General features: G+C 41.4%; 1 protein-coding gene across 1 annotated transcript in view; it reads left to right on the top strand.

Moving 5' to 3' along the window:
- The window catches only part of THSD7B (thrombospondin type 1 domain containing 7B), a 393,302-nt gene that overhangs the window by 203,924 nt on the left and 162,669 nt on the right, over nucleotides 1–26,709 (top strand). The window contains exons 9-11 of the mRNA XM_044438217.1: nucleotides 5,686–5,801; nucleotides 11,440–11,572; nucleotides 16,424–16,527. Of these exons, the coding sequence (XP_044294152.1) occupies nucleotides 5,686–5,801; nucleotides 11,440–11,572; nucleotides 16,424–16,527 (353 nt within the window). The remainder of the gene's footprint in view (nucleotides 1–5,685; nucleotides 5,802–11,439; nucleotides 11,573–16,423; nucleotides 16,528–26,709) is intronic.

Genomic DNA, 26,709 nt, shown 5'->3' on the forward strand with positions numbered 1-26,709 from the left:
GAGAGAGAGAGAGAGAGAGAGAGAGAGAGAGAGAGAGAGAGAGAGAGAGAGACTGAGACTGCAGGAACTCCTGAAGACTGATTATCTACCATGGCCCAGTAGATTTGCATCGTTCCCTGGAAAAGAGAGGTAAATATGAGCAAGTGTTGGCTCAGAAGGATAATATTATGGAAGCGGGACTGCTTTAGGGAGCCTTTCCTCCTTTTCTTGACTCTGACAAGGTTACTGTTAGTAAATCAGATTAGAATGGAAGTCAGTCCAATTTCAATCTAGTATTTAGACACTCTGCCACAAAGCACAGTGCACATAGGTAAGGGCCAACATTTACTGAATTGGAGAGGAGCGAAAACTTATCTATTTGGATTTCACTGAACTAACAGAACCACACCAAACTAACCAGATGACTTCCAAAGGATTACAGACTTTTATTTTAATCAGTTAAATAAATGGAAAAATATTGAAGTACAGGTTACAGTCTTTTATTTATTTATTTGATTTAGGATATTTATAGGCCGTCCATCATTTTTGTCTCTGGACGGCTTACAATAAAATCTATAAATGCAACAAACATATCCCCCCAAAAAATCTATACCATGACTTGGATAAATAAAATGAAGTTATTAAAATAAGTTAAATAGATAAAATGATTACACTAATTAAGGGCTATTAACATTAAAATATTGGTTGAATAAAATGTCTTAACCTGGTGCCGAAAAGTGTATAATGACTGCGCCAGGCAGACCTCTCTGGGGAGCACATTCTATAGCCGGGGCACCACCACAGAGAAAGCCCTCCTCCGAGTACTCTGTCACCTGATCTCCTTCAAGGAGGGTTCCCAGAGGAGGGCCTCTGCTGCTGATCTTAAGGGGCAGGAGGGCATATAGGGAAAAAGATGTTTTAGAATCTTAACATAGATTCAGTTAACTAGCAGGATGTTTATTTGCTAGTGGACAGAGATTGGTGCCTCCACTAAAAATTAAAATGCAAAAGTATTCTGAAGTTTAGGATGACACTGTAAACAGGAATATATAACGTCTATGCCTGGGGTTTTACTGGTCCATGACCAACATAAAGTCATTCATTCATTCATTCATTCATTCATTCGTTCCTGATTGGGGAAGCTCTAGTGTGCTCTGAACCAGCTCCAGTGTGCTCTGAACTTAAAAGTCAAATCCCTCCTCTCTCTGGATTTACTTTAAAAGGATACAGCATGGAATTCAGCTAGCATAACACTTGCCAGCCAAGGACCTTTTGACACAGCATTGTCCTTTGTTGGAACACTTGTTATGGTAACACTTGGAAGCTTGTTCTTGGAGTCAAAGTGATGTAGATAAGTGGGCCAATAATCTGTGGGGATCCAACCTTTCCCACTGGGAAGCTACTTCTCTGTTTTACTATAACAAAAGATAGGAAGATGATACTGTATTTACCAGCATATAAGATGACCAGCATATAAGATGAAAGTGGAAATAGCAAAGCAAAAATTGGGGACTGTCACGTATTTGCCCAACATATATAAATAGCTCAAAACATTGTCCTCATCTTATATGCAAGTCACCTTATACGCTGATATATGTGGGTATTTTTTTCTGGAACATGCTTCCTGGTCATTTGTTCCACATGTTATTCCCATATTATTGGGGCATAAAATGACCCTTGAAACTGAAAAATAGTGAAGCAAAAAATGGGGGTTCTTGTATGCCCAGTGTAAGACAAACACCAGAAAAAACACCCCTAATATTGCCCTTGTCTTATGCACATGTCATCTTATATAATTGTATATATGGTACTCATCTTAAAACTAAGCAAAATTCAAGGAATGTGTCTTGACAAGCCAGTACATAAGCCAGTACCTACTAGAAGGAGAGACAAGCCCAGGCCTGTACCAGCAGAATGCTACCTATTTCTGTCCTGTTGAGAACAGGATTTAGGAAACAGCCAAAAGGAAAGTTAATTGGATTCCCATTTTAGGTTTAATTATTCAGTCTTACCAGCAAAAGAGCAGGAAAGCAATACATGCTTTCTGACCTTCTATCAATGGAGCTAAGTACATTTTGGACCTCAGTATAACTTTCGCTTAATCTGAGTAACTAATTCAGTCCCTACCCTTGACAGGAATTCATTGTGTGGCTGGGGCAACCTATTGACCCTCCAGCTATAATTAAGCATCATAATTATTTGAGGATGAAAACAGCAAGTGCTAGAAAGCATGATGTGTGTAGGTTAGCAAATTCCATATAATATTAGCAGACCATTGTCACTCTGGCCTTGTATGCTCTTAGCTATTGTGTACTCTATATGTATTTCTTTTCCCCCTTTTTTTCTTTTCTAAGTTCATGATGTGTTGTTTTATATTGTTTTAATAATTGAGGTTTTATTATGGTACCATTGCAATTTTATATTGTGCAAGCCATCCTGAGCACTTAGCAGAAGGACGGGATATAAATGCTTGTAATATATAAATAATAAATAATAATAAATTTGTGTGAGTGTTTGAGGTGGGGTGGAGGGTGGGGAGGAAAGGGAATAGTAAAGCAAAATAAAACTCTGGCCACAAGGAGTGGTGGACTGTAGGTGTTTAAGGCAAGGCATCAAGCATTTCTGTTATCCAGTTATTTCTATTATTTCACTGCTCTGCTTTGCTCTGTTCTTTCCATTTCCAGGGCTTTCCAAGTGTCTGTTTAGCTGGTCATCATCCCCAGTAATCTGACCTAGGCATGTGAATTAAACCAGGAATTGTGGGGAACAGCATGTGAGCTCTTGACTCATAATGTCTTTCTTTCTTTTTTTAGCAGCCACCTAGGAGCTCTCTTTCTGTGTTGTTTTGTGCCACGCAAACCTAGAAACTCTGGGTTGTTTAAAAGTTGAACAATTCAAAGTTAACCCAAAAATTGGCTGTGATTGGTTGCTAGTTTAGCTCTGGGTTATTTAACTCATACACTATGTAAAGATTATGGATTCATAGGTCATAAAATAACCAAGATTTCAGGCATTCATGGATTGTTAATTAAAAACAAACATGCTTTTTCTACACAATTCCTTGGTTGTTTGCGAAGCTAGGAATTCTAGGTGAAACAAACCAGAAATTTCCAATACAGCATGTGAACTGGGTCACTGGAGAACAGTTCTAGAACTTTCCAAGAGTCTTTTTAGCTCTTTTTAGCTATTCATCCCCAATAGTCTGCTCTAGGCATGTTTACTACTCCTGCATGGCCTAAAAAGTATAGTTTGGCCAGCCAAAATTGGAATATTTATAGTTCTGACCATTCCTTTAGTTATGAATAGCAACTAGAGGAACTGATACTTCTGGACCTGCTTTTTCATGTCTAGATTACTACCTATCACCAAGTAGCCTTCAGACCACAAACCGGGTTCCCTTTATTCAGGAAGATGGAAGACCTCCTCTCCATGAAATGTTGGACCCTGGTCCCGCTTCTCCAGTGCAGCTCATCCTCTCAAGCAATTTAAGCGTCTGCTGCTGTGATGACAGACACCGTTTCTCTTGGCAGTGTCCCCAGTTTGTCAAGTTGTATCAGAGGGAAACCCACAGGCTGTAAGCTTAGCATCCAACATGTGGGCAGGGGAGCTGTGGTGAGAATTCTTCAGTGTAATACACTTAGACTAGGATGTTTGCACAAAAATATCACATTTGATGACCATTTTATACCAGAAGATACAATATTGACGCACACTATTCTTTAACCTGAGCATTGGTGATGTGAGTTTGCTGAGGATGCAGCTTGTTGCAGAATAAAGCTTTTAGTCCCTGACCCTCTGCTAAGCTTCCTGTCCTTGATTCCTTCAAACACATGTGGAGCTTTTGGTGCTAAAGACTTATGGCGTCCAAGTATGGATTTGTGAATTTAATCATGATAATGAGTAGAAAAATCATTTGTGACTAGATCTGCTTATTATATTGCATTCGACTATTTATGAAAATTTAAACATCCAGGGCTTCTCTGAAAGCTGCTATAGCAATGCTTAACCGGAGGGTAACTTCAAGAAGAAGATTTATGTATCTGCATAAATATTCAATTTATGTTAGCGCTGAATTTATGAAATGAGGATTTTTCTTCCTTTTACTTTGAAGAAAGTGGGAGCTAAATTCATTTTGCATTTTACAGACCTCCAAGAGGAGAGAAAAATGAATTGTCCATGGAAATAAATTTCAAAGAGATAATGAAAACAAAAGAAAAAAAGGCATAATAAACTGAGAATTCATCTCAGAACAATATACACACTTATTAAAACAATGTATTTCACTGTTGCACTTGGATTGATTTTAAACACTTTTTGTTTGACATTATTAAATGTTATATAACAGTATCTATACAGAAGAAGCTGTGCTACACAATCTGTGTTTAGTTCCTACTATACTTTAAAAGCTGTCAGTGATTAAGATCCTGATTGGTTAGATGTTTTCTTTCTGTTGTGGGTGTTTCTCCAGCAATCTATCTACTTGGAAATTAAGACTTTGAAAGCTAATTCTTTTTCACTGTCCCATTTAGAATCACTGATCTTCCTCGTTGCACAGAGCTGCCCCTTCAACGTCCCTCTAATAATTCAAATTAGGAACTGCTGACACATGAATTTTATTCACATTATACATTGAGAGCCCCAGGGGGAAAAAGTTTTCTTGGCCAGCAGTCAGAAATTGATAAGCTATAGAAATGTGGGGAAAGATGTGCAAATAGGAGGAAGACAGCAAAAAGAGCAATTAGTGGAAGACTATATATGTGAAGATGGCAAAAGACAACTCTTTTCTATATTTTATGGAATAGCTGATCCAGGTGCCCAATTACAAACTCCAACCTGCTGCCTTGAAGAGACAATTAATCTGATCATTATCATAATACAGGTGACCTGTAAATGAGTGACCTGTAAATGAGTTACAATAACTCCTAATTCACTAGGAAATGTCAATATAATCATTTAATAAGCCTTGCAAATAAGGCCAAAGAAACTATTAGCCAACAACATATCTGCTAGCCAGTTCGCTTTTATATACTGGCATAACTTCTTTCTGGCGTATTGACAGACTGGTTGTTGTAGTTGTTAGTCGCAAAGTTGTGTCCGACCCATCGTGACCCCATGGACAACCTTCCTCCAGGCCTTCCTGTCCTCCACCACCTCCCGGAGTCCACTTAAGCTCACACCAACTGCTTCAGTGACTCCATCCAGCCACCTCATTCCCTGCCATCCCCTTCTTCTTTTGCCGTCTATTGTTCCCAGCATTAGGCTCTTCTCCAGGGAGCCCTTCCTTCTCATTAGGTGGCCAAAGCATTTGAGTTTCATCTTCAGGATCTGGCCTTCTCAAGAGCAGTCAGGGTTGATCTCCTCTAGGACTGACCCGTTTGATCGCCTTGCAGTCCAAGGGACTCGCAGGAGTCTCCTCCAGCACCACAATTCAAAGGCCTCTAGATTCTAACATACCATGTAGGCAGCTATAGCTTGCACCCTTGAATTTACTGGCATTTCATATACAGAGGATGTTTCATTAAGCATAACCTTTAGTTAAAGCTTACCAGTGTAATTCTATATATGTCTACTTAGAAGAAAACGCCACTGCTTCTATGGGGACTCTTGGGGTAAGCCTAAATGTGCGGGCTGAATGGAGATCATTTTTCCAAAGTTCTTTTCAGGTGTTTATGGATCACATGACTAAACTTACCATTCTGTTGACAGATGTCCTGAATCGATCAGACCAGAAACAGTCCGTCCATGTCTGCTGCCATGCCAAAAAGATTGCATAGTGACCCCTTTCAGTGAATGGACACGCTGCCCAACTACTTGCCAACATGGTAAGCCACTTCAAAGGCAATAGAATTTGGAAAGAAAGCTGCACATCCTTCAGCTATCCTGTTTTGTCACCCCAAATAACAGCCTGATACAGTTTTGGAGTAGGGGAAGGTCACATCAAAATTTCAGTACCGGATGAATTTGATATCATTTGACATCCTTTCAAATTCACAGCCTATGGATCATGTATGTGATGATCTTGTGGATCAGCATTTGGTGCAATGGTATTTGCTTTGTCAGCACTTGTAATTTACCAAAATGTTTACCAGATTTGCTAACATATAAGGCCTTATTTGGATGGACTGACCAGAGGGAAAATAAGCCATTATAACATTCATTTCCCTCCTTGTGGTGGAGGTGGAGAGCTACGCAATTAGCATAATTGTCATCTCTGGGTATTGGTTGTCATGATGACCTCTCGACTTGGTCCAGGGCTTGTTTTCCTGTTGCTGGATGGGCTGTAAGCCCCCCCAGCCACCAGCCTTTGCCTTGTCTGGGCATCATAGCAGCCATAGGGCTCTAGCCGATTTTCCCTTTGGGAGCCTCTGAATTGGCTATGAGTGAACCATGCATGCTTTTGCCATAGGAACCACTTGGAAGCCTGTGCAGGATGCTGGGGGTAACTATAAGAAACCTTTACTCTTTCTCTGCCAGCTATCAGACCTGTCTGCGCAAAGGTAATATCCTATCAAGGAAGCACCCATTGGGGTACAAACAGAGTCTTCTTTTGAAATTAAATGGCTTCCTTCAGGGAGGTGCTTTTTCTCAGGATCTGTATAGAGAGGAAATATTACATTTTCTCCACACAACACAATTCCAAGACTTCTCAAGCTTTCAGACAGAGGCTAGCTACATGAAAGTGTACATTGCCTGCATCTTAGTCTGGCTTGTCCCAACTAGGTTAGCTGCTAGTCAAAGGAACAACATATGCAGAGCTGTACTGGTATAATTGCATAATGTTTTGCTTAATATCCTACAGTTTTATTGACAGATAAAATATTAAATGTTTCCAGATAGCATAGGTAATATATAACCCATTTCCTACTTTGCAAGTTGCACGTGGCCCAGCTGTGGCATAATAGGCAGTGACACACTAAACTTTGTAGCATGGACTCTTTGATGTTTTATGCATTTAACAAAGCAATGATTTGGAAAGCTGTCAGATTTTACTTTAGGACCAGTTCTGGTACTGTCACATTTTCATATTCATGCCAGAATGCTATTTATTGTAACTTTATATGTTACAATTCTTTAAGTTACTAAGTTGTTTTTAACTTAACTTTGTTTTATGTTTGCCCATTTCCTAAAGTACAGTTCCATACCATAAATGAAGATATTAATTAAGATGGCAGAAACAGCAAAGCAATAATAGAGATATTGCCATATATTCAATAGGAAACAAATCCAGGTCCATACCATGGTGCATTGCATGTGCCCCACTTGCACTGAGCGACTACACAAATCTGTCATGTGGAATTTAATTTTCAGTGAGTATTGAGAATATAGCAGAGCTCAAAACTTAAGAAAAATGTCATACATTTTAAAAACACAGCTTAAGGTTGCTCCTCCCCTCATGAGACGAAGCATTTTCTGTCTCTAATTTAAATATAGTTTCTCACCAGAATATCTTTTTTTCTGTGCTTGTGCTTTTCTTTTTTCTGTGCTTTATGCATGCTTTTACTTGTGATGGCTAATTCTTTATCTGCTTAATTGTCTGAATTGAACTCTTATTTTCACCTTTGCTTTCATATGTTCTGCTTGTATAATAATTTCTGTTGTTGAATTACAGTACATGCAGAAGATGTTCTAATAAATGTCCTAGGTCATTAAAAAACAGTGAATACTGTTTTTAATTAGTTGAGGTTTGTTGTTGTTGTTTTTACTTTTTCAATGAACTGTATATAGATAAGGAGAATAAATTAGCTAGTAAATTACTTTGTTTATTAAATAATCCTATACAATTAAAAAAATCTCCAAACTAATTATTTAACCTCATCGACAGTGTTTTTCATTTAATATTATTCTAAATTAAAGCTGAGTTATGAGAATTTTGTTGCTCACTAGATTCGTTGTTTCTTTGGCTCCACCATAAGTTCTTTAATTTGTGCTGCACAATTAAAAACCCAGCATGATTGGAAATTTAGAAACCACCCCATGATGTATGCATATGAATGAAATAGAAAGGATTATTTAACAAACACAATAAACAGTTGAATGCCTGAACTGCAGACAAAACATGACCGGCTTTGACATGTTAGCTATAAAATTAAATATGTGTAGCAAAATAATGAGAGTTTAGGCAAACAACATTTAAATGAAATCAGATGATGGCAGTGGAGCAAATCCATTTCATCAGATAAAATCTGAAGAACTGAACTGGGAAGTAGGTGTCCAACTTTCCACCTATTGCTTGCCCTTCAGTTAAATGCCATCCGATAGTATTCTGGCAAAGAATTATCATGCACCTTAAATTTTTATCAATGACTTTGTGCTTCAGGAAATGACAAAGGTAGGAAGACAGGAATTGGAAGTGAAATGTAGAAACTGATCCATGTAAAATCACCAATACCTTTTTTTATATAGCCTCCTTATATAGCACTTGAACAATCTGAACTTAATTAAAATTATTGCTAATATATTATGTACAGTTTTACCATCAAAAGATGTAGGGTGCATCCAGACAAGGCTTTAATAGTTTGATGGCCCTTCCGCATTCAGAAAATTTTATGTGAGAGCCAGACAATGTCATTTTCCACTCGTAACCTTTCTGTTTTTCTCCACCACTTTGTCAGCCTTTTTCTTCTCTACTGTGGAAAGTCCATTAAGGAGGGAAAAAATGCAATTGCCATACAGTGTCTTCAGATAGGTAGCAGAACATGCCTTCTCTCTGAAAGACCCACAGTGGCCTATATAAAGATAATTTCAAGAAGTAAAGGTAAAGGTTTCCCCTTGACATTAAGTCCAGTCATGCCTGACTCTAGGGGACGGTGCTCATGTCCGTTTCCTAGCCGAGGGAGCCAGCGTTTGTCCACAGACAGTCTCTGTGGTCATGTGGCCGGCATGACTAAACACCAAGGTGCACGGAACGCTGTTACCTGCCCACCAAAGTGGTGCCTTTTTATCTACTTGCATTTGCATGCTTTCAAAGGTTGGCAGGAGCTGGGACGGAGCAATGGGAACTCACCCCATTGTGCAGATTTGAACCGGCGACCTTTCGATCAACCAGCCCAGCAGCACAGCGGTTTAAACCACTGCGCCACCTAGGACAAGTAAAAGGAGAAGCTATAAACAAATAGGAATAAATTAGCATTTTATTTAACTAAATACCAAATAATAAGTGAAAAAGGATGTTTGGTTTGTTTTAATATAAGGAGTGGGAGGCACAGTTAACTGACCTGGACAACAACATGCGATTTTCAGTTATTACTAAAAAATAAATGCAATAGAAAACATCATGGTTTGGAGGTTATAGTTAACAGGGATATGTTCATTTTTGCATCCTTATTCTTCAAGGATTGCTATTAACTTTAAAATAATATCACCAGTTTACTCAAATAGGGATAAGATAAGAAAGGAGTAATTCAATAGAAATACTGCAGAAGATTTAACAAGGAAGAGGAATAATTTGCTCAGATTTACAATCTTACTGTTATTTATGCTAAATATTGAGAATGTTTGATTGGATTAAACAGATGAGAGATATAATCCCAGATTAATTCATCAGCAAAGAACATTTTATCTGTATTTATTGCAAGCTACAATGAATAAGAAAGTAATAATAATTGTGATATCAAGTTTGGCCTCTGTTTCAGAGGAACCTTGGAAAAACACAAAATGACCTGGTCTAGAGGAACATATAGCAGCATAGAAATGCATAGATATACAATTACAGATATGCACAACATCCGTGAATGTGTATATAGCCCTTTGGTCCTCCCTCCATTGCAAGAGTAAACACACTAGAACACCTCATTTAATTATAGATTTCTGTTTTGTCTGTTATGCTAGGTATATTAAACCAATTCTGAACCATAGTTTCATCATAGAATCATAGTTGAGTTGGAAGAGGCCAAGAAAGTCATCAAGTCCAACCTCCTGCTCTGCTTTTTCAGGTCACCAATTTATACCATCCCACTCAGATGACTATCCAATTTCCTTTTGAATGTCTCTAGTGTGGGAGAGTCCATGGCCTCTCTAGGCAACTGGTTCCATTGTTGTATTGCTCTGACAGTGAGAAACTTTTCCTGATATCTAGCCTGAATCTGGCTTGTTCCCCCTTGAGTTGATTATTCCCTGACCTACACTCTGGTATCAGTGAGAAGAGCTTTTGACTTTCCTCTTTGTGACAGTCTTTGAAGTACTGATAGAGGAACACCATGTCACCCCTCATTCTTCTCTTCTCAAGGCTGAACATACCCAGTTCTCTCACTTTCTCCTCAAAGGGCAGTGTTTCCAAACCCTGGATCATTTTTGTGCCCTCCTCTAGACTCTAATATTTCTGCATCTTTCTCAAATCTTGGTGCCCAGAACTAGAATATTCCAGATGAGATCTGACTAGTGAGAAGCATAGGGGAACTATTATTCTCATGATTTGGAAGTAATACTTCTATTAATGCATCCCGAAATAGCATTTGCCCTTTTTGCAGCTGCATTGCATTGTTGGCTCCTATTTAGCCTGCTGTCCACAGAAAAGGGTCTTTTTCTTTTTCAGTTCATGCCTCGTCTTAATCCAAAACTGTTAAGTAATATTTCCCCTTGTTCCCAAGAATGGATGAAACTGGAAGCTATTGTTAGTGGAAGACATTCATGAATTGTATGCTCATGCAAATAAAACTTGAAGAAGGTAGAGTGGTACTGTGTATCATATGGCTCTGTGCCATATTTTTGTCTTAATCAAGTCCCATATTAAGAGCAACTTGCAAGTAACAAGGCATTATGTATGACTAGAATGATACCTATAATGCCACGCTTGGAGGCATAGCTTTTCGATATGAAAAAACATTCACATCAAGTTCTGTGCTTGCACTGCATTAATTGCATTAATCCATTAGAGTTGCTACCCCATGCATCTCACAATAGCCAGATACTGTCCACATGTATCAGGAACAGAGTTGTATCTTTCTTTTTTTCTTGAGCTGCTATCCTCAAACAGCACGGCCCCTTCTATGTATGTAAGTCTGTCAGAATATAATGTTGTAGAATCCAGAGGTGCATTTATCTCTGGCTCTTTTCTTCTTGGAAATATATTTTATTCTACAAAGCTACATTTTAGAATAATTCCATAGAGTGGTATTTATGGAAATCATTGTTCATACTGAACCGTAATGGAAACCATCACCACTACCACCACCACCCCCATCGTAGAGCTCTGTGAGTAGGACCAGGAGCATCACTTAAATAGGGTAATTTTCTCCAGTAGGAAAAATAGGGCCAGTTTGTCTCTATCCTGATCACATTTTATCTAGAATCCTTAATGCTGTAAAAAATGGGAACTGTGTAATATGTTTTACTATATGCAATATTACCAAAGGCAGAATCTTAAGTTAGATAGTTTTCAGGTAAACGGCAAGATCACTAATGCATGAAATTAACTATCCTTCCAAGAAAAACATTTTGCTACACTTTTGAAAAATCCCTCAGGTAATGGTTCTACAACAAAACAGTCCCGCTATAGGATTATCCTTCAAGATGCTGTGAATGGAGGACAGGAATGCCCAGACACCTTGTTTGAAGAAAGAGATTGTGAAGATATCCCTCTGTGTCCTACATACAGGTACTGTAAATAAATAATTTACATATCTAAAGTATCTATAAATATGGGTTTTCAACACTGCATTCATTAACTCAGCATTCATTGAATTTTAATATATACTGCTTTTCATATTTGGAAATTAAAACCCTTTCTTGAAAATACTTTTATTACTTAATACATCTGTTACTAGATAGCAATTTAGCTTGCCTTTCAGTATATACAATGGGTGGAGAAGCTTTTCTCTTCCTTATGTTGCTGGGTAGCAACTCCCATCATCTTGATCATTAGCCATTGTCCAAGTTGTATTCCAACAGCATCCTGAGCTTCCCCAATCTTGATACAGAGGATTTTTGGAGACCTCCTGATTTTTGGAGACCATCATTATGTTCAAGTTCTTGTGCAGGTCTATAGAGTAGAGTTGCTGATTCTTCCACCAGCACAAATACCCAACAGTATTTATTTGTTTGTTTACATAATTTTTATACATCCCAATAGCTGAGGCTCTCTAGGCGATTAACAAAAGTTAAAAACACACAAACAACAAAAATTAACATAAAACAGCAAAACCAAAGCAATTGCTACTGAATTAATGTATATTTTACCCTGTACTACTACAAGCATAGTAGTAGTATAGGGTAAAATGCAATATCAAAGCTAAAGTTAAAAAATAAACTTTTAAAATACTGGGAAAATTAAAAGGTTTTCACTTGGCACTGAATGGAATACATAGTAGGTGTCAGGCCCTTCTGCTGGTAGCCACCCACCTCCTTTCCTTTGGAGGGGACTCCTGGAGAAGGACCTCCAAAAATGACCTCAGGACCTGGGTAGGCACATATGGGACAAAGTGTTCCTTCAGATAACCTGGCCTAAGCCATTTAAGGTTTTGAATGTGAATACTAGCACTTGGAATCAGACCTTTACTTCAACCAGCAGCCAGTGCAGCTGGAAGAGGACTGGCGTAATAAGTTTCCATATGTTCCCATTCCCCATTAACAGTATCCCTGTCCTGTTTTGGAGCAGTTAGAGTTTCAAAGGCAGCCCCACGTACAGCACTTTGGCGTAATCCAAATGAGAAGTTACCAGAGAGTGGATAACTGTCACTAGGCTCTCTCTGACCAGATGGGGTCGTAGTTGGTATATAAGCTTAATCTGATAAAAGCTTAATCTGCCCTGTGCTACTGGGTTCACTTATGCCTCAAGTGACATTTTGAATCCGGGAGCACCCCCAAACTACAAATCTTGTCCTTTAGCAAGAGTACAACCCCATCCAAAAGAGGTCTTAATATCAACTAAATAGCCAAATCACCCACTGACAGCACTTCCGTCTTGTCTGGATCAAATCTCAGTTTGTTGGCCTTCATCCAGTCCATTACCATGGTTAGACACTGACTCAGAGTGACCACTGCCTCACCTGGGTTTGAGGAAAAGGAGGGGTAGAGCTGAGTGTCAGCTGCATATTGGTGGTACTTCAGATCATAACTCTGAATAATCTCCCCCAGCAGTTTCTGGTAGTGTTAAATAGCATAGGAGACCGTGTGGCACCCCATGGAATAACTGCCATGGCGCAGATCAATATCCCCCCAGCACAACCTTCTGGAATTTGCCAGTCAGGTAAGAATGGAACCACTGCAATGCAGTGCCTCCTCCTCCTAGCCCAGCCAGAAGGATACTAAGGTGGATGGTCTTGACAGCTGTTGAAAGGTCCAGTAGAGTCAGCGGGGTGCACCACCCCAGTCTTTCTCCTGGCAAATGACATCTCACAGGGCAAATAAGGCAGTTTTCATTCCAAACCAAGTCTGAAGCCTGACTGAAATGGATCTGCACGTTCAGCTACCACCCACTCAAATACCTTTACCAGGTAGGGGATGTTGGCCACTGGCCTATAGTTGTTAGCATCCTTTGCGTCCAGGTTAGGCTTTTTTGGGAGTGGCTTAATTACAGCCTTTTTAAAAAGAGGCTGGCACCTCTCCCTCCCTCAAGGAGGCCTTTACAGCTCTTGGACACAAGTACAAACCTCTTCCTTTGTTCTTGTAATAAGCCATGGTGGGCAAGGGTCAAGCATACAGGTGGAGGACTGGCCTTGATCTGGCACCTTGTCCATATTTTCAGGCCTCGATAACTGAAGTTCTTCCAATAAAACTGGAGCATGCAGTGCTCTGGGCACCACTGTTGGTGCAACTGCATTAACTGCAGTGTCCAACTCATGTTGAACCCAGTTGACTGTGAATTGGATTCAACTTGAATTGTGCAAATTCATCAGAGTGATGCTGAAATTCTAGCATCACAATATTCCTTAGTGCCAGTGTACAAGAGCTGGTCCACTTCCCTGAACAAATAGCTATGTTGGCCAACGAGATTAAAATGTATGGGATGAGACTGGAACAAGTGATGGTACCTTATACCACATTCCTATAAACGATATTATTAGATCAGGACTTGGAAGAGCAATTCATGGCTGCATGAGTGTTCTGAAGAAATAAGAAAGTGTGATAGATAAGAAAGTCCAATTTATAATCCATTGGTGCCAGACAAATTATTTTCATTCCATCAGTTATTATTGTAATTATATTGCATTATTACATCACACTATTATATTTAAATATTTTACATTGGATTGTGGTGTTGCATTTTCATCTTGCCCTTTTTCCTCTTGCAAGGAACTCAGGGCATCTTATGTTAGCCTCCCCCAATCCTTTTATCCTCGCAACAGTCCTATGATGTAGGTTAGCTAAGAGTCAATGACTTGCCTACAGTCACCCAGTTAGCTTTATTGCTGACTGGGGACCAGAAACTAGCTATCCTGAATTCCCAGTCCAGTACTATAACCATTATGTCCCACTGGCTTGGTCATTTGACTCCCAAGGAAGCCTTCCATGAGTGAAATAGGCCTTTCTGATTGTTTCGAAGGGACCTTTTATCCGGTGGAGGGTTTTGCCATCTGGAAGCAGACAGTTGATTTCCATCTGCCGCCTCTCGTGCTGTTTTAGAGATTCTTGAGCTCACTCATGAGATCTCTTGATGCAAACTGCAGTTATTAATTGCAAACTGCTAATTCCTTTAGAGATTTATAGCAATTGTTTATTCCTTTATAGGTTTATTCCTTTAAGTTTATAGCAACTTTCCTATAGTAAATACAAATTACATTACAATAGAAAGATACTGATTGCATAATGAGGTAAGAAAAAGAATAATTTGACAAATTGGGAAATCCAGTGAGGCAACAAATCTTGGCTGTGTGCATGCATGCAAATGATGGGAATGGATAAGGCAGTTATACTTGGCATGCTTTCCAGGGTCAGGGTTGCACTGATCCTTCGAATGAGGACTGTGACATCTGGGGAACAGGGAGCGTGGGAATCGAGATGGCAGAGGAGGGTGAGATTACCTCAAGTGTGCTGCCTCCAGGTGCTCAGGCAGACCATTGGAATGGACCATTGGAATGGGAGGGGGATAAGGAGGGTAGCAAGTCAAGCATGCGCGGTCCACTCCCTGACTGGATGCAGCCTTGAGTTGGAATGGCTGCCCAATTAGAGAGCCTGCTGGCCCTAAACCTAGGAGGCTGGCCCTTTTCCTGAGTGGCCCATTCAGAGGGGTAGAGCCCCTGGTTGCTGAAAAGGAGGGTTCAAAAGGAGGAAGTCGTTTCTAATTTGGGTTCACTAAACCACTTTGTTCATGAACAGAGGCTAGTTGTCTTGTGGCTATAGTTCATTAGCTGTAACTTCAAAAAGAGACTGTTGCTTGAAACAAATAAAAGAAACCCAGCTCCCAATAGAATACACATATATATAAATGCATGTTTAAGCACTCTAAATGTTTATCTTAATAAATTGTTTGCATTGCTCTTGAAGAATTGATTGTTTAGGTATGTTCAGTTTTAAATAAAGAAAGATAAGTGGCAGCTGATTAAAAAAAGAAACATGCAGTTTTGCCCTCAGTTGTATGTCGTAATTATTCATGTAATAATCTTTTTGAAAATAGAAATGTTTGCATTAGATTGATGCTCAATGGGTACTTGGAGCTGGTTTAGTCATTTTGGCAAACTGTGGCTTCTTGTGATGGCATCAAGACAAAGTGAGCTTTGGCTTTGCATGCTTCCTTGGCCTCTGAAGCAACTTTTCTTTTCACTAGCATTAATCACAATTAATCAGTATGCCAAGCCCTAAATCTTAGCTATGGAATGTTGAAAGAAACCGGATTCATAAGCCATTTTTGAAGTTTCTTTGTTTCAGACAAAACATGGTTATGATTAATCACAATGTGTTGGGTTCAGAGAAAACAGCAAACCACGGTTATTAAAAAAAAATGAAACCACAAAATTTTCAGTTCCTTGTGGCAATGCCAAAGAAGAGAGGAGAAGCAAATTGTTCAAGGCACATTATTCCTCTCATGATAAATAGGAAAGTGTACAAATAATTTTGTTTTTATCTATCTATGTAAATAAGAAAAGAAAAATCAGAATGACTAAACTCCTTTGACAATAATACAGTTTAAAACAGCAGCAGCAACAACACAACACTTATTCACAATGATATCACAAGACAAAACTAAGACAAAACTGCTTATGGATCAGCCAATGATCCACTCAACATGATGTGCAGATTTGTTTTTTTTCATGAATTAATGACATCCTACAAAACACTGGTTTGTAAGCAATTCTACATACTCATATGTTCAAGGCTTTACTAGACAGGGCCACCATTCTAAAAGCTATCATAAGCATAGGATGGTTGATATATTGTGTCCGAATAAATTAAACTGTCAATTATTGTAGCTAAAAACATTAACCAGAGGCACACGATGCCTCAATTTATTGAATTATTATTTAAAAAATAATCAGAGCATGTCCTTTTAACTCTTCTTTTGCAATTCCAGCTGGAAGGTCCACAAGTGGAGTCAGTGTGTCCTGGTTCCAGAATCTGTAAGACAAGGTGTATTAGGAGTCAATGAGGCATGTGGTCATGGTTTGCAGTCAAGAGGTAAGATGGCACAAATGACCTGCCATTTTGAAACGGTGGTGTCTTTTTCTAGTTTCACTTACACGTCTTAGTACTTGGGTTTTCATGAATTAACTAGATATTTTTTATGCCTGCCCCAGTCTCCAGGCAAATGGATGACAACAGACTGAATGCATTGACAGCAACAGATGTAATGCATTGTGTTGGATTTCCATTCCACAGTCAGAAGGAAAATTCTACTCTGAATATGGGTGATTTTGCTTTATAGTTCACATGAAGTTTTTAATGTACATTCCAGACCACAGGTTGGCAACATGGTGACACAGGCAAGAATGTGCCCCCAAACACCTTCCTTGACAGCAGTGTCCTGCCTCTCACTGTCGCCTTGTTAATTAATGTATTTTATTAGTGCAGTAGGGATTTATTTATTTATTTATTTAGAAAATTTCTATGCCGCCCCATTCGCCGAAGCCTCGGGGCGGCTTACAAATAAATCAATTAAAATACTATAAATTAACAACATAAAACAAGTTAACAATATAAAATAAGTTACCCTGGCCAAAGAATCAAATAAATAAATACTATTAACAGTTAAAATGACGTTTGAATAAAAAGTTCTTCGCCTGGCGCAGAAAAACAAATAACGACGGCGCCAGGCGGACCTCTCTGGGGAGCGCATTCCATAGATTGGGCGCCACCACAGAGAAAGCCCTCCTCCGAGTACCCACCCTCCTAATTTCCTTCACGGAGGGTTCCCGGAGAAGGGCCTCTCCCGCTGATCTCAGGGGGCGGGTGGGCATATATGGACGTAAGCGCTCCTTCAGGTAACCAGGACCCAAGTTGTTTAGGGCTTTATAGGTCATCACCAACACCTATGGATTGCTATGGAACATGTTAGAACTGAAGGTTCAAATGGGTTGTTTAGTGTGTTTGCACTCAGATCTCACCTTTGCATTTCACTCAGTTTTGGGGTAGGTTACAGGGCATATTGCATATCTCGTGGTGACCATTTTGTGTTGGTGCCCAATATAGTTTCTCAAATTGCCAATGTGTCCACAGCACCCAAAAAGTTGCCTTCCACTGGTCTAGACTGAAATTGTAGTTACAATATCATTTTGTCGTGGTATAGTGGCTGGGAGAAAGCGAGAGAATATAGATTTTGGCATAGCAACTTGTGCTTCCAGCAGTGGTCATTGCCAAATGAAGAAGAAAAACTGTGGAAGAGCCGATGGCTATTGATAACTCACTAAACTTTTCGTGAAGTGACAAAGAACCGGAAAAGAATGTATGTTCCTTAATAACATAATATTTTACACCATATTTTGGTGTTACCTTTTGGCTGTATGAGTAGCACTGTGTGGACCTTGATAATTAAATTCTTCCAGAGTGTAATTTTGCAGGCACAAACATGAAAAGCTGAAGCAAACTTGCACTATGGAGGTGTTAGGCACAGCTTTTTGCAGCAATTTTGTCATACCAGCTAAGATGTTAAGATGTTAGTCATTCCCGCTAGAAACCTGAACAAAGCACTTAAAGGGAAGGTTATCCCAGTAGAAAATGATCACATTTACCATACCATATGTTTGAAAGGTTAGAATTTCAGTTTTTAGTGATGGGCTGCAATAGTTGCATAATCTGAGAGCAATAAAAAGTCTGTGCAGTGACTGGAAGTAAGTAAATGTTTTAGAATGATGCTGAAAATAGAAAATAAAGTTACCTGGAGGTTTGGCTGCACACATTTTCATTCCAGGAGTATGAAGGCAGTTGCATGCATTGAAATATCTTTTCCAGATTTATTTCCCTTTCTATTTGCTATATGATTTGTTGTTGATGGTTTCTTTTCCCAGTAGATGTGTGTGCTGTCTAGGCTTATTGTGAAAACTTTAAATCGTCTAATAAGATTGTGGGAGGTTTAAGATTTGCTGGCTTTAAATAAATAAATAAATCCCAAGCAATACCCTTACACTTTCCAAAGGGAAATGTTGAATTTGAGCTTACCATTGGGAAGGAACAGCCATGACTATTTATTTGGAAAGGAATATATATACTTGATAAACCATTAATTCGTAATTACCTAGCCCATTTTTGAGTCAGTGATAACCATGCAGACAGCAGGATATGATTTGACCTCCAGAGAATTTCTGAATGCTCTGGGGGGCTTTAACCACTGGTAGGAGATAGGATGTGGTCCTGGTAACATTCAAGACAGTTTGTTTTAGAACAATAGGAGGCATTAGGAAGAAGGCAGAATTTGTAGGATTTGTCTGGGACAGTGATAGAAGAAAAAGAAATATTTAAAAATGCATTGTAAGTAACCAAGGAATGACATGAAATAGGGAAAAGGTAAGAAAGACAGGAGGATATGACAAGCAAGACACCAGGATAAGGGAAAGATGGGTTAGGATTTGGTGACCTTGTCTGTTTAAGAAGAAAAACTCAATAAAATCTTCCCATTGTTGCCAAAGGCCTGGACAGCTTGCCTCAATTGCTCTATGACCAAGACTTCTGACATTTGTGGTTTTGTCTCAGAGTATCTAAGATTACTCAAGGTGAGATTGGGGTAAAGAAAATGTACAGGTGAATATTCTGGAATGTCATCTTTAGTTGCCAACCGTGGAGGCCTTTACATAGCTTCCAATTAATATTATAGGGTTTCTACTATTAGTTGTACCTTTCCATTTCAAGGAATATCAACTTTGGTGGGAGCTATCATTTACCTACAAAGCATTGTATTTTGTATAAAATGCAATATTGTTCTGCAAAGGAAATAATTATTCTGATGTGGTTTAAATGATGCTTTTTGTCATAAAGTCAGAAACTTACAGATTCACAAAGCATATTTTTGTTTGTTCTGTTTTACTCTCCATCATCCATCTACCTGTCCATATAATTCTAGCACGTTAATCACATGTGGAGCCACAATCTAATCTAAGACCAGCTGAAAGAAAGCCAGAGTTGCTAGACAGATAGATTTTGGGCTTCATCCAGTACAGGGATCATCCTTGCTGATGTTCAGCAGTGTGCCCTCTGGTACTGTCATGGTTAAAGAGAATAAGCACTAATGATTATTGTTGATTCTATTATCAGCAATAGAGTAGCATTCTGAAGTGCTACTTGCCATTATATATGTGTAGGTATCAGTTCTTTCCTTGCTTTTCATGTCACCACCAATCACCCATCCTGCCTCACCTTCTCCTGGAAGCCATGTAGCTTCATACTGCTTTTCATACAGTGGACATTCATACTTTTATGTTCAGTATCAAACATGGTGACTGGAACTGCAAAACCAAATGGATGCAATGAGCTATTCAGGATTGGGGCTTCAGCCATGTCTGCCACTAGATGCCCTCCCCCTTCCCATCACCAATCCAGAATGAAAGTGAAACTGCCCCTCTCTGCCCTGGCCAACGTTCTCAGGGCTGTGATTGCCTCTGGGTTCTCAGGAAAGAAGAATCAGAGCTTCAGCTGATGGCCCCACCATATTTTCAATAATCGCCCCATCACTCTTGTTATTAGGTGTATTTATATTGTTGTAAACTTTATTCAATCCTTTAAGATTTTCATTAAGAACTGAATAACAATGGCAGTGTCTGTGAAAAAAAAAATTACTTATTTAAAACATTTCTATGCTGCCCCCATCGCAACAAAGCCTTGAGGCAGCTCACAACATTCATAAAAAGATACAATTAATAATTTAAAAACTGGTACCATCTTGGCTATATATATTAAAATCTATAAATACAATAAAAATAAATTAACAGTTAAAATAACTTTTAAATAAAAAGGTCTTCACCTGGCGCCGAAAAGCAAATAATGATGGTGCCAGGCGGACCTCTCTGGGGAGCGCATTCCATAGGTGCGGTGCCACTGCAGAGAAGGCCCTCCTCTGGGTACTCACCCTCCTAATATCTTTCACGGAGGGTTCCTGGAGAAGGGCATCCGCTGCCGATTGTAGGGGGTGGGAGGGCATATATGGATGCAGACGTTCCTTTAGATAACCAGGTCCCAAGCCATTAAGGGCTTTCTAGGTCATAACCAACACCTTGAATTGGGCCCGGACTTCAATAGGGAGCCAGTGAAGCTGACGGAGAACTGGGGTTATATGAGAACAATGCCCAGTCCCCGTCAGCAACCTGGCAGCTCTGTTCTGCACCAATTGAAGTATCCGGATCATCTTCAAGGTTAGCCCCACGTAGAGCGCATTACAGATGTCTAGTTGGGAAGTTACCAACGTGTGAGTCACTGTCGCCAGGCAATCATTCTCCAGATAGGGACACAACTGATGGATCAGCTGAAGCTGAAGGAAGGCGCTCCTCGCCAGTGAAAGCTCCGGGTCAAGGAGCACTCCCAGGCTGCAAACCCTATCCCTCAGAGGGAGTGCAACCCAATTTAGGACAAGGCCCAAGTCCCCCACCCCGAAGCCCGAGCCACCCACCAACAGTACCTCCATCTTGTCTGGATTGCGCTTCAGTTTATTGGCCCAATCCAGCCCATTACCTCGGCCAGGCACCGGTTCAGTACAGCCCTGCCTCACCTGGATTGGTGGAAAACGAGAGGTAGAGCTGGGTATTATCAGCGTACTGATGGTTCTGCAGCCCACACTACCTGATGACCTCTCCCAGAGGTTTCATGTAGATGTTAAATAGCAAGGGGGACAAAATGGACCCCTGCGGAACTCGATGGCATAACTGCCATGGCGCAGAGCCATAGTCCCCCAGCACCACCTTCTGGAATCGGCCATTGAGATAGGAACGGAACCACCACAAAGTGGTGCCCCCAACTCCCAATCCTGCTAGCCTATCCAGAAGGATACCATGGTCGATGGTATCGAAAGCTGCTGAGAGGTCCAGGAGAACCAACAGGGATGCACTCCCCCTGTCTCTCTCCCTGCACAGGTCATCGTACAAGGTGGCCAAGGCAGATTCAGTACCGTACCCGGGTCTGAAGCCAGACTGAAATGGGTCCAGATAATCAGTTTCATCCAAGAGTGCCTGGAGTTGTCCTGCCACCACCCGCTCTAGCATCTTGCCCAAGAATGGGATGTTGGCCACCAGTCTATAACTGGCGATCACCTCTGGATCCAGGGATGCCTTCTTTAGGACTGGCCGGACTACCACCTCCTTTAAAGGGGCAGGTACCCAGCTGTCTCTTAAAGAGGCGTTGACCACCTCCAGGATCCAGGTCACAACCCCATCCTTGACATTCCTGAGTAGTCAAGATGGGCAAGGGTCGAGTAAGCAGGTGGTAGGATGTACTTGTCCAAGCAGCTTGCCCACATCATCAGGCTGCAACAACGGAAATTCATCCATCAGTTGAGGACTCAACGGCTTCATTGGCACCTCCCCAATAGAATCTGATTCAATAGTAGAGTCCAGCTCGTGACGAATCTGAGCAATTTTCTCCCTGAAATGCTTGGCAAAGTCGTTACAGCGGGCCTTCGAAGGTGGCACTAGATCTCTCTTTGGACCTGGATTTACCAGCCCCTGTACCACCCGAAAGAACTCTGCCAGACGGCATTGTGAGGAGGCAATGGAAGAAGAGAAGAATTTCTTCTTCGCCGCCCTCACCGCCACAGCATAGGCCCGATAGTGGGCTTTTAAGTGTGTTCGGTCAGATTCATCCCGTGATCTCCTCTACCTATGCTCTAGACATCTCCCAACCCGCTTCATCACCCGTAATTCAGGTGTATACCAAGGAGATTAACGGGCTCTGCCAGGTGGGAGAGGACGCTTAGGAGTGATCGTGTCAATAGCCCTGGTCATCTCCCCATTCCATAGTTCAACCAAGGCATCGACAGGAGCACCAGCCTTATCAACCGGAAAATCCCCCGGAGCCTTCAGGAATCCATCAGGATCCATCCGACTCTGGGGGCGGACCAGCACAATCGGGTCCGCACCCTTACAAGGTAAAGGCTGCTCTCAAGCTCAAGCCTCACAAGGAAGTGATCTGACTATGACAAGGGCGTCAAACATAAGTTCCTCACCCTCAGATCACCCTCTTACTGCCCCATTGAGAAAACCAGGTCCAGAGTGTGTCCACGTTCATGGGTTGGGCCACTGATGTGTTGAGACAGCACCATGGCCATAATGGAGGCCATGAAGTCCTGAGCCGCCCTGTTCAGAACCATCTTGGCATGGAGGTTGAAGTCCCCCAGGACCAACATCCTGGGAGACCTCAACACCAGGTCCGAGTCGATCTCTGTCAGCTCAGGCAGGGAGTCTGTTGGGCAGAAGGGTGCACAGTACACCAACAGAATCCCCAGTCTGTCTCGGTCACCCAACACCAGGTGGAGGCACTCCAGACCCGGCCTTGAGAGGACAGGAAGCCCCGAAAAGGAAATAGAAGCTCGATAAACCAGAGCGACCCCCCCTCCCCTCCCCTCCAGGCATGGTCGGTGCTGGACCAGAAACCTGGGCGGGCACAGTTGTGAGAGGGCGACATCTCCCCCTTCCCCCACCCAGGTCTCTGATACAAGCCAGGTCAGCCCTCTCATCCACGATCAAATTGTGGATGAGCGTTGCTTTATTTTGGACCGACCTGGCATTAAGCAACAGCACTGTCAGGCCCGGGGGGTGGTTGACAGGGCTACCTGGAACCCTCTGGCTGGGGGAATAACCAGAAGGAGGAACAGGTGTTAACCATCTGTCCCTCCTTCTTCTATGTGGACCCGTTAAATCCTCAACACCATAACGTCCATTGCCCATGACCACCCCAATAGTGGTGCCCACGCGCTCCCCAGGTGACAACATACTACACTGTAGCACGAGATGAACCACTAAAAACAATTAAAACAATTAAAATGGTTAAAACAGTTGAAAGCGCACCCACCTTAACCTCCCACCAACCAACAACCAAACAGCCCAAACCCAAACCAGAGCCCCTGGCCAGCCCAGCCCCCGCTCGGCCCTGAACGGTCCCTAACGGCATCACCACCATTAGGCTGTCACCCTTTGGCCGCCGGCCCGAGGCCACCGGCCACGGGCGCCGCCGGCGCTTTGAAGGCCGCAGGGCCCCTCCCCTGTACCCCTACATCAATAGACCTACATCAATAGGCAGGACCTTGATATGAATTTCCTAAAATGTGTGGGTCATTTCCTGGCTCAAAATACAGTGATGCTGCTGCTGCTCAACCTTATCCTTGACCTCTCTGGCCACAGTTGGCAGCTTGACTTTTTCGGACAGGTTGAGAAGCCTCTCTAGAAGAAAAACAATACAGCACACAAAAATGAGGAGAGAAAGGCTCCTTCTGCTCTGCCAGCCATGTTCCCATAGAACAGGGGATATCTGAAGCACTTCCAGCTTTGGAGCACTCCTTCAAAAGGCACAGGATTGTGTCCTAAAAGATTTCACACTCTTTGCCTCATTAGGAGAATGAGCCATATGGATCCTTGCCTTTTTGCTTTTGCCTCTCCCACTTCCTCTTTTAGTGTGGGTATGAGGAAACTGGAAATGTTCAGTGTCCATAGAATATTAGCCATAATTTGGCATGTCATCCAAACTCTAAATTGTGGTTAATCCATAGTTTAAATTATCTTTGGTAAGCAGTATGTTTTTAAGCTGGCTTGTTTCCACTAACCGTACTTGCGTTTAACCATCATTCATCCTGATGTGGGTGACATGGCATTCTGTGCTTAATTTGAAAAGGAAGCCTAAGTTTCCAAACAATTCTTCCAGGTTGTGCCAAAGGGGAGAAGAGAGAAAGAGTGCCAACCCGAGACTCCCTTTACTTTGTTCCCATAATGCTCAGCTATGGTTTAGTAGAGTAATATGCACTAAAAGCAATTTAGTAATCTGCAGAGTTTCAGTTAAGTAAAAATGATAAAAGATGTGCCAAGTAAAATTATACCTATGTGGTTTTCTGAGCGGAGGGAGGGTGGAATAGACAACATTTTCTCTTCTTATAGCTTTTTGTATACTATTTGCATATGAAAAGTAATGCATTTGGAGGCCAGGATATAGATATGTATTTCAGTATGATATAGAACATTATGTTTCTATCAAAAATGGATATTTTTCTAGCTTAGTATGGTGCAACGTTAGGCTGGGTAAAGTGATATATTATGAGATAAATAGCTTTACAAGAGCCATTACACAAAAATATAATGAGAGCAGAGGAGTGGAGGGACATCAAAGCTTTTCACTGTAAGACTCTCTTTATTAGTAGGAAGGGATGGGAGACTCACACTGGATCAATGGAAATGCGCCCATGAAAGACAAGTTCAAATGTACACAATTCACGGGAGCTATTAGCATGTCTCATCATCGAACACCAGTTGTATACAGGCTATATTTAATAGGCAAGATAAAGACCATTGTACGTGAAGGTCCAGCTCTGTAATGTGGGAAATAAGGATATGGAGTCAAGAGATCATTTCATGTTTCGTATGTTTATTAAGTTTTGTCCCTCTTTGGGCCTTCATAGATTTCTGTTCTCTAATGTGCTTTGCCTGTAATTCAAGGGACTGCTTCACCCCATCACTTACCGTCTTAGCTTTTTTGTTGTTTGTTTAAATGGCAGTATATTAGCATTAAGGATGAATGTAGCACAGTAGATGCAAGATGTCTGTAGTGAGCCAAACTGTTGCAGGGCTTATTCAGGGATGAAAAGCATATTGAAGAGGAAGCTCTCTTGCACACTAAAGTGAGGTCCTCCTAGTTGCTATTTGCTTTACATTTATTCAAAGAGCAATTGTCATTCCTGTGTTTAAGGGTCATGCAGTTCCAAGCTTTTCACAATAACAAACAAACAAAAGATCAGAAAATGTACTCTGATCTTATATGGAACTCATCATGCTTACTGTCAGGACTAGATAGCAATCCTGGAGAAGCTAGAAAGTGTGTGCCACGGAAAGCTCACAGTACCAGGGATCTTTGGAAAAAGTTTAAATGTGCCAGATACTGAAATCTATGGTTTCATAGTCTAACTGGATGCTATGGAGAATCTTAACTTCATTTGCAGTATTTAATGCAATCAGTTACACACTGTACATCAGGCTTTTACAGTGTCTGAAAGATCTGCCCTCCACACCTCCAGCAGCTGCACTTTCAGCAACACTGAGAAAACCTCCTAACAGACTGGCATATGTGCACTAAGCAACCCCAAATGAGTGGGGATCACCTGCCCTGGGATCCACTCCTGCATGCTTTCCACACCTGAGGAACCTCCTGAGGAACCTTAATCTGAACCTCCTACTGTACTGGAATCTTCCTCAAGTTTCCCTGCATGTCCTCACTTGCTCTGCTTCAAAGTCAACATGTACTTTTTTTGCATGTGGAGGGCTAATGTTTAGCATTCTCTAATATGCCTGCTTTGCACATAAGAATGCTTTGTAACATTTACCCTACCCCCATCTCTGCCTCACACTCACTAGGCATTGTGAGGTAGCGCAGACAACATTTCATTGCTGTCTTCACACTTTACGCGTCTTCCATGGATCTTGCTCCAAATCAAGGGAGAGCTCGGCTATGCCAACAGCAGAGGACTTCCCTCTCCTTGAACCCTCTGTGGACCAAAGGATGTGCAAGTGGCAGGCACAGCACTCCCTAAATCATTTTGCTATCTGTACTCTGTTAATGGAGGTAGCAGTCTTGGGTGGAAGAGAGACATACAGGGGGTCCCTTCGTTATCTCCGATCTTGTTTGTTTCCTCCTGAAGTCCCTCTACGCTCTTGTGTAGGGATGACAGAAGGAGTCCAGGCCACTGTGGAGCAGATGGGAAAATTTCCAGTGCCAGATGAGACCCACGAATTGGAGGGTGTCCTTTTCTGAGTCTGATCATCAAGATTTTCAGAGAAATTTGGACTCCCCGCTTACCTTTGTGCAGTGCTCTGAGAGGGAATAAGTAAGGTCATGGAGCATATGGCTGTCCATAGCAGGATAATAACAGGCATGGCAGCCACTAATCTCCCTCCCTCCCCCTGGGAACTATTGAAAAGACACTGGTTTGGTTTCCAGGACTGGGTCTCAAGTGCCTTCAAATTGGAAAACCTTCTGCCACTGTGTCACTGCTGCACCAAAAACAGAGTGCCCAGACTGCATCTTTGGCATCGCTGTCACCTATATCCCCACATCTCCACCTTTCCAGAGGCGATTTTATACCTTGCTAGTGACAGATGTTCACTGCTAACACCTATTGGCACTCTGGTTCAGGGAGCTGTCTTCCCCATAGCAAGAATGCTAGCACACCATCGATCATTTTTCTTT

The sequence above is a fragment of the Varanus komodoensis genome, unplaced genomic scaffold (genome assembly GCF_004798865.1).
Source record: "Varanus komodoensis strain SLA01 unplaced genomic scaffold, ASM479886v1 scaffold32, whole genome shotgun sequence".
NCBI classification, from domain to species: Eukaryota; Metazoa; Chordata; class Lepidosauria; order Squamata; family Varanidae; genus Varanus; species Varanus komodoensis.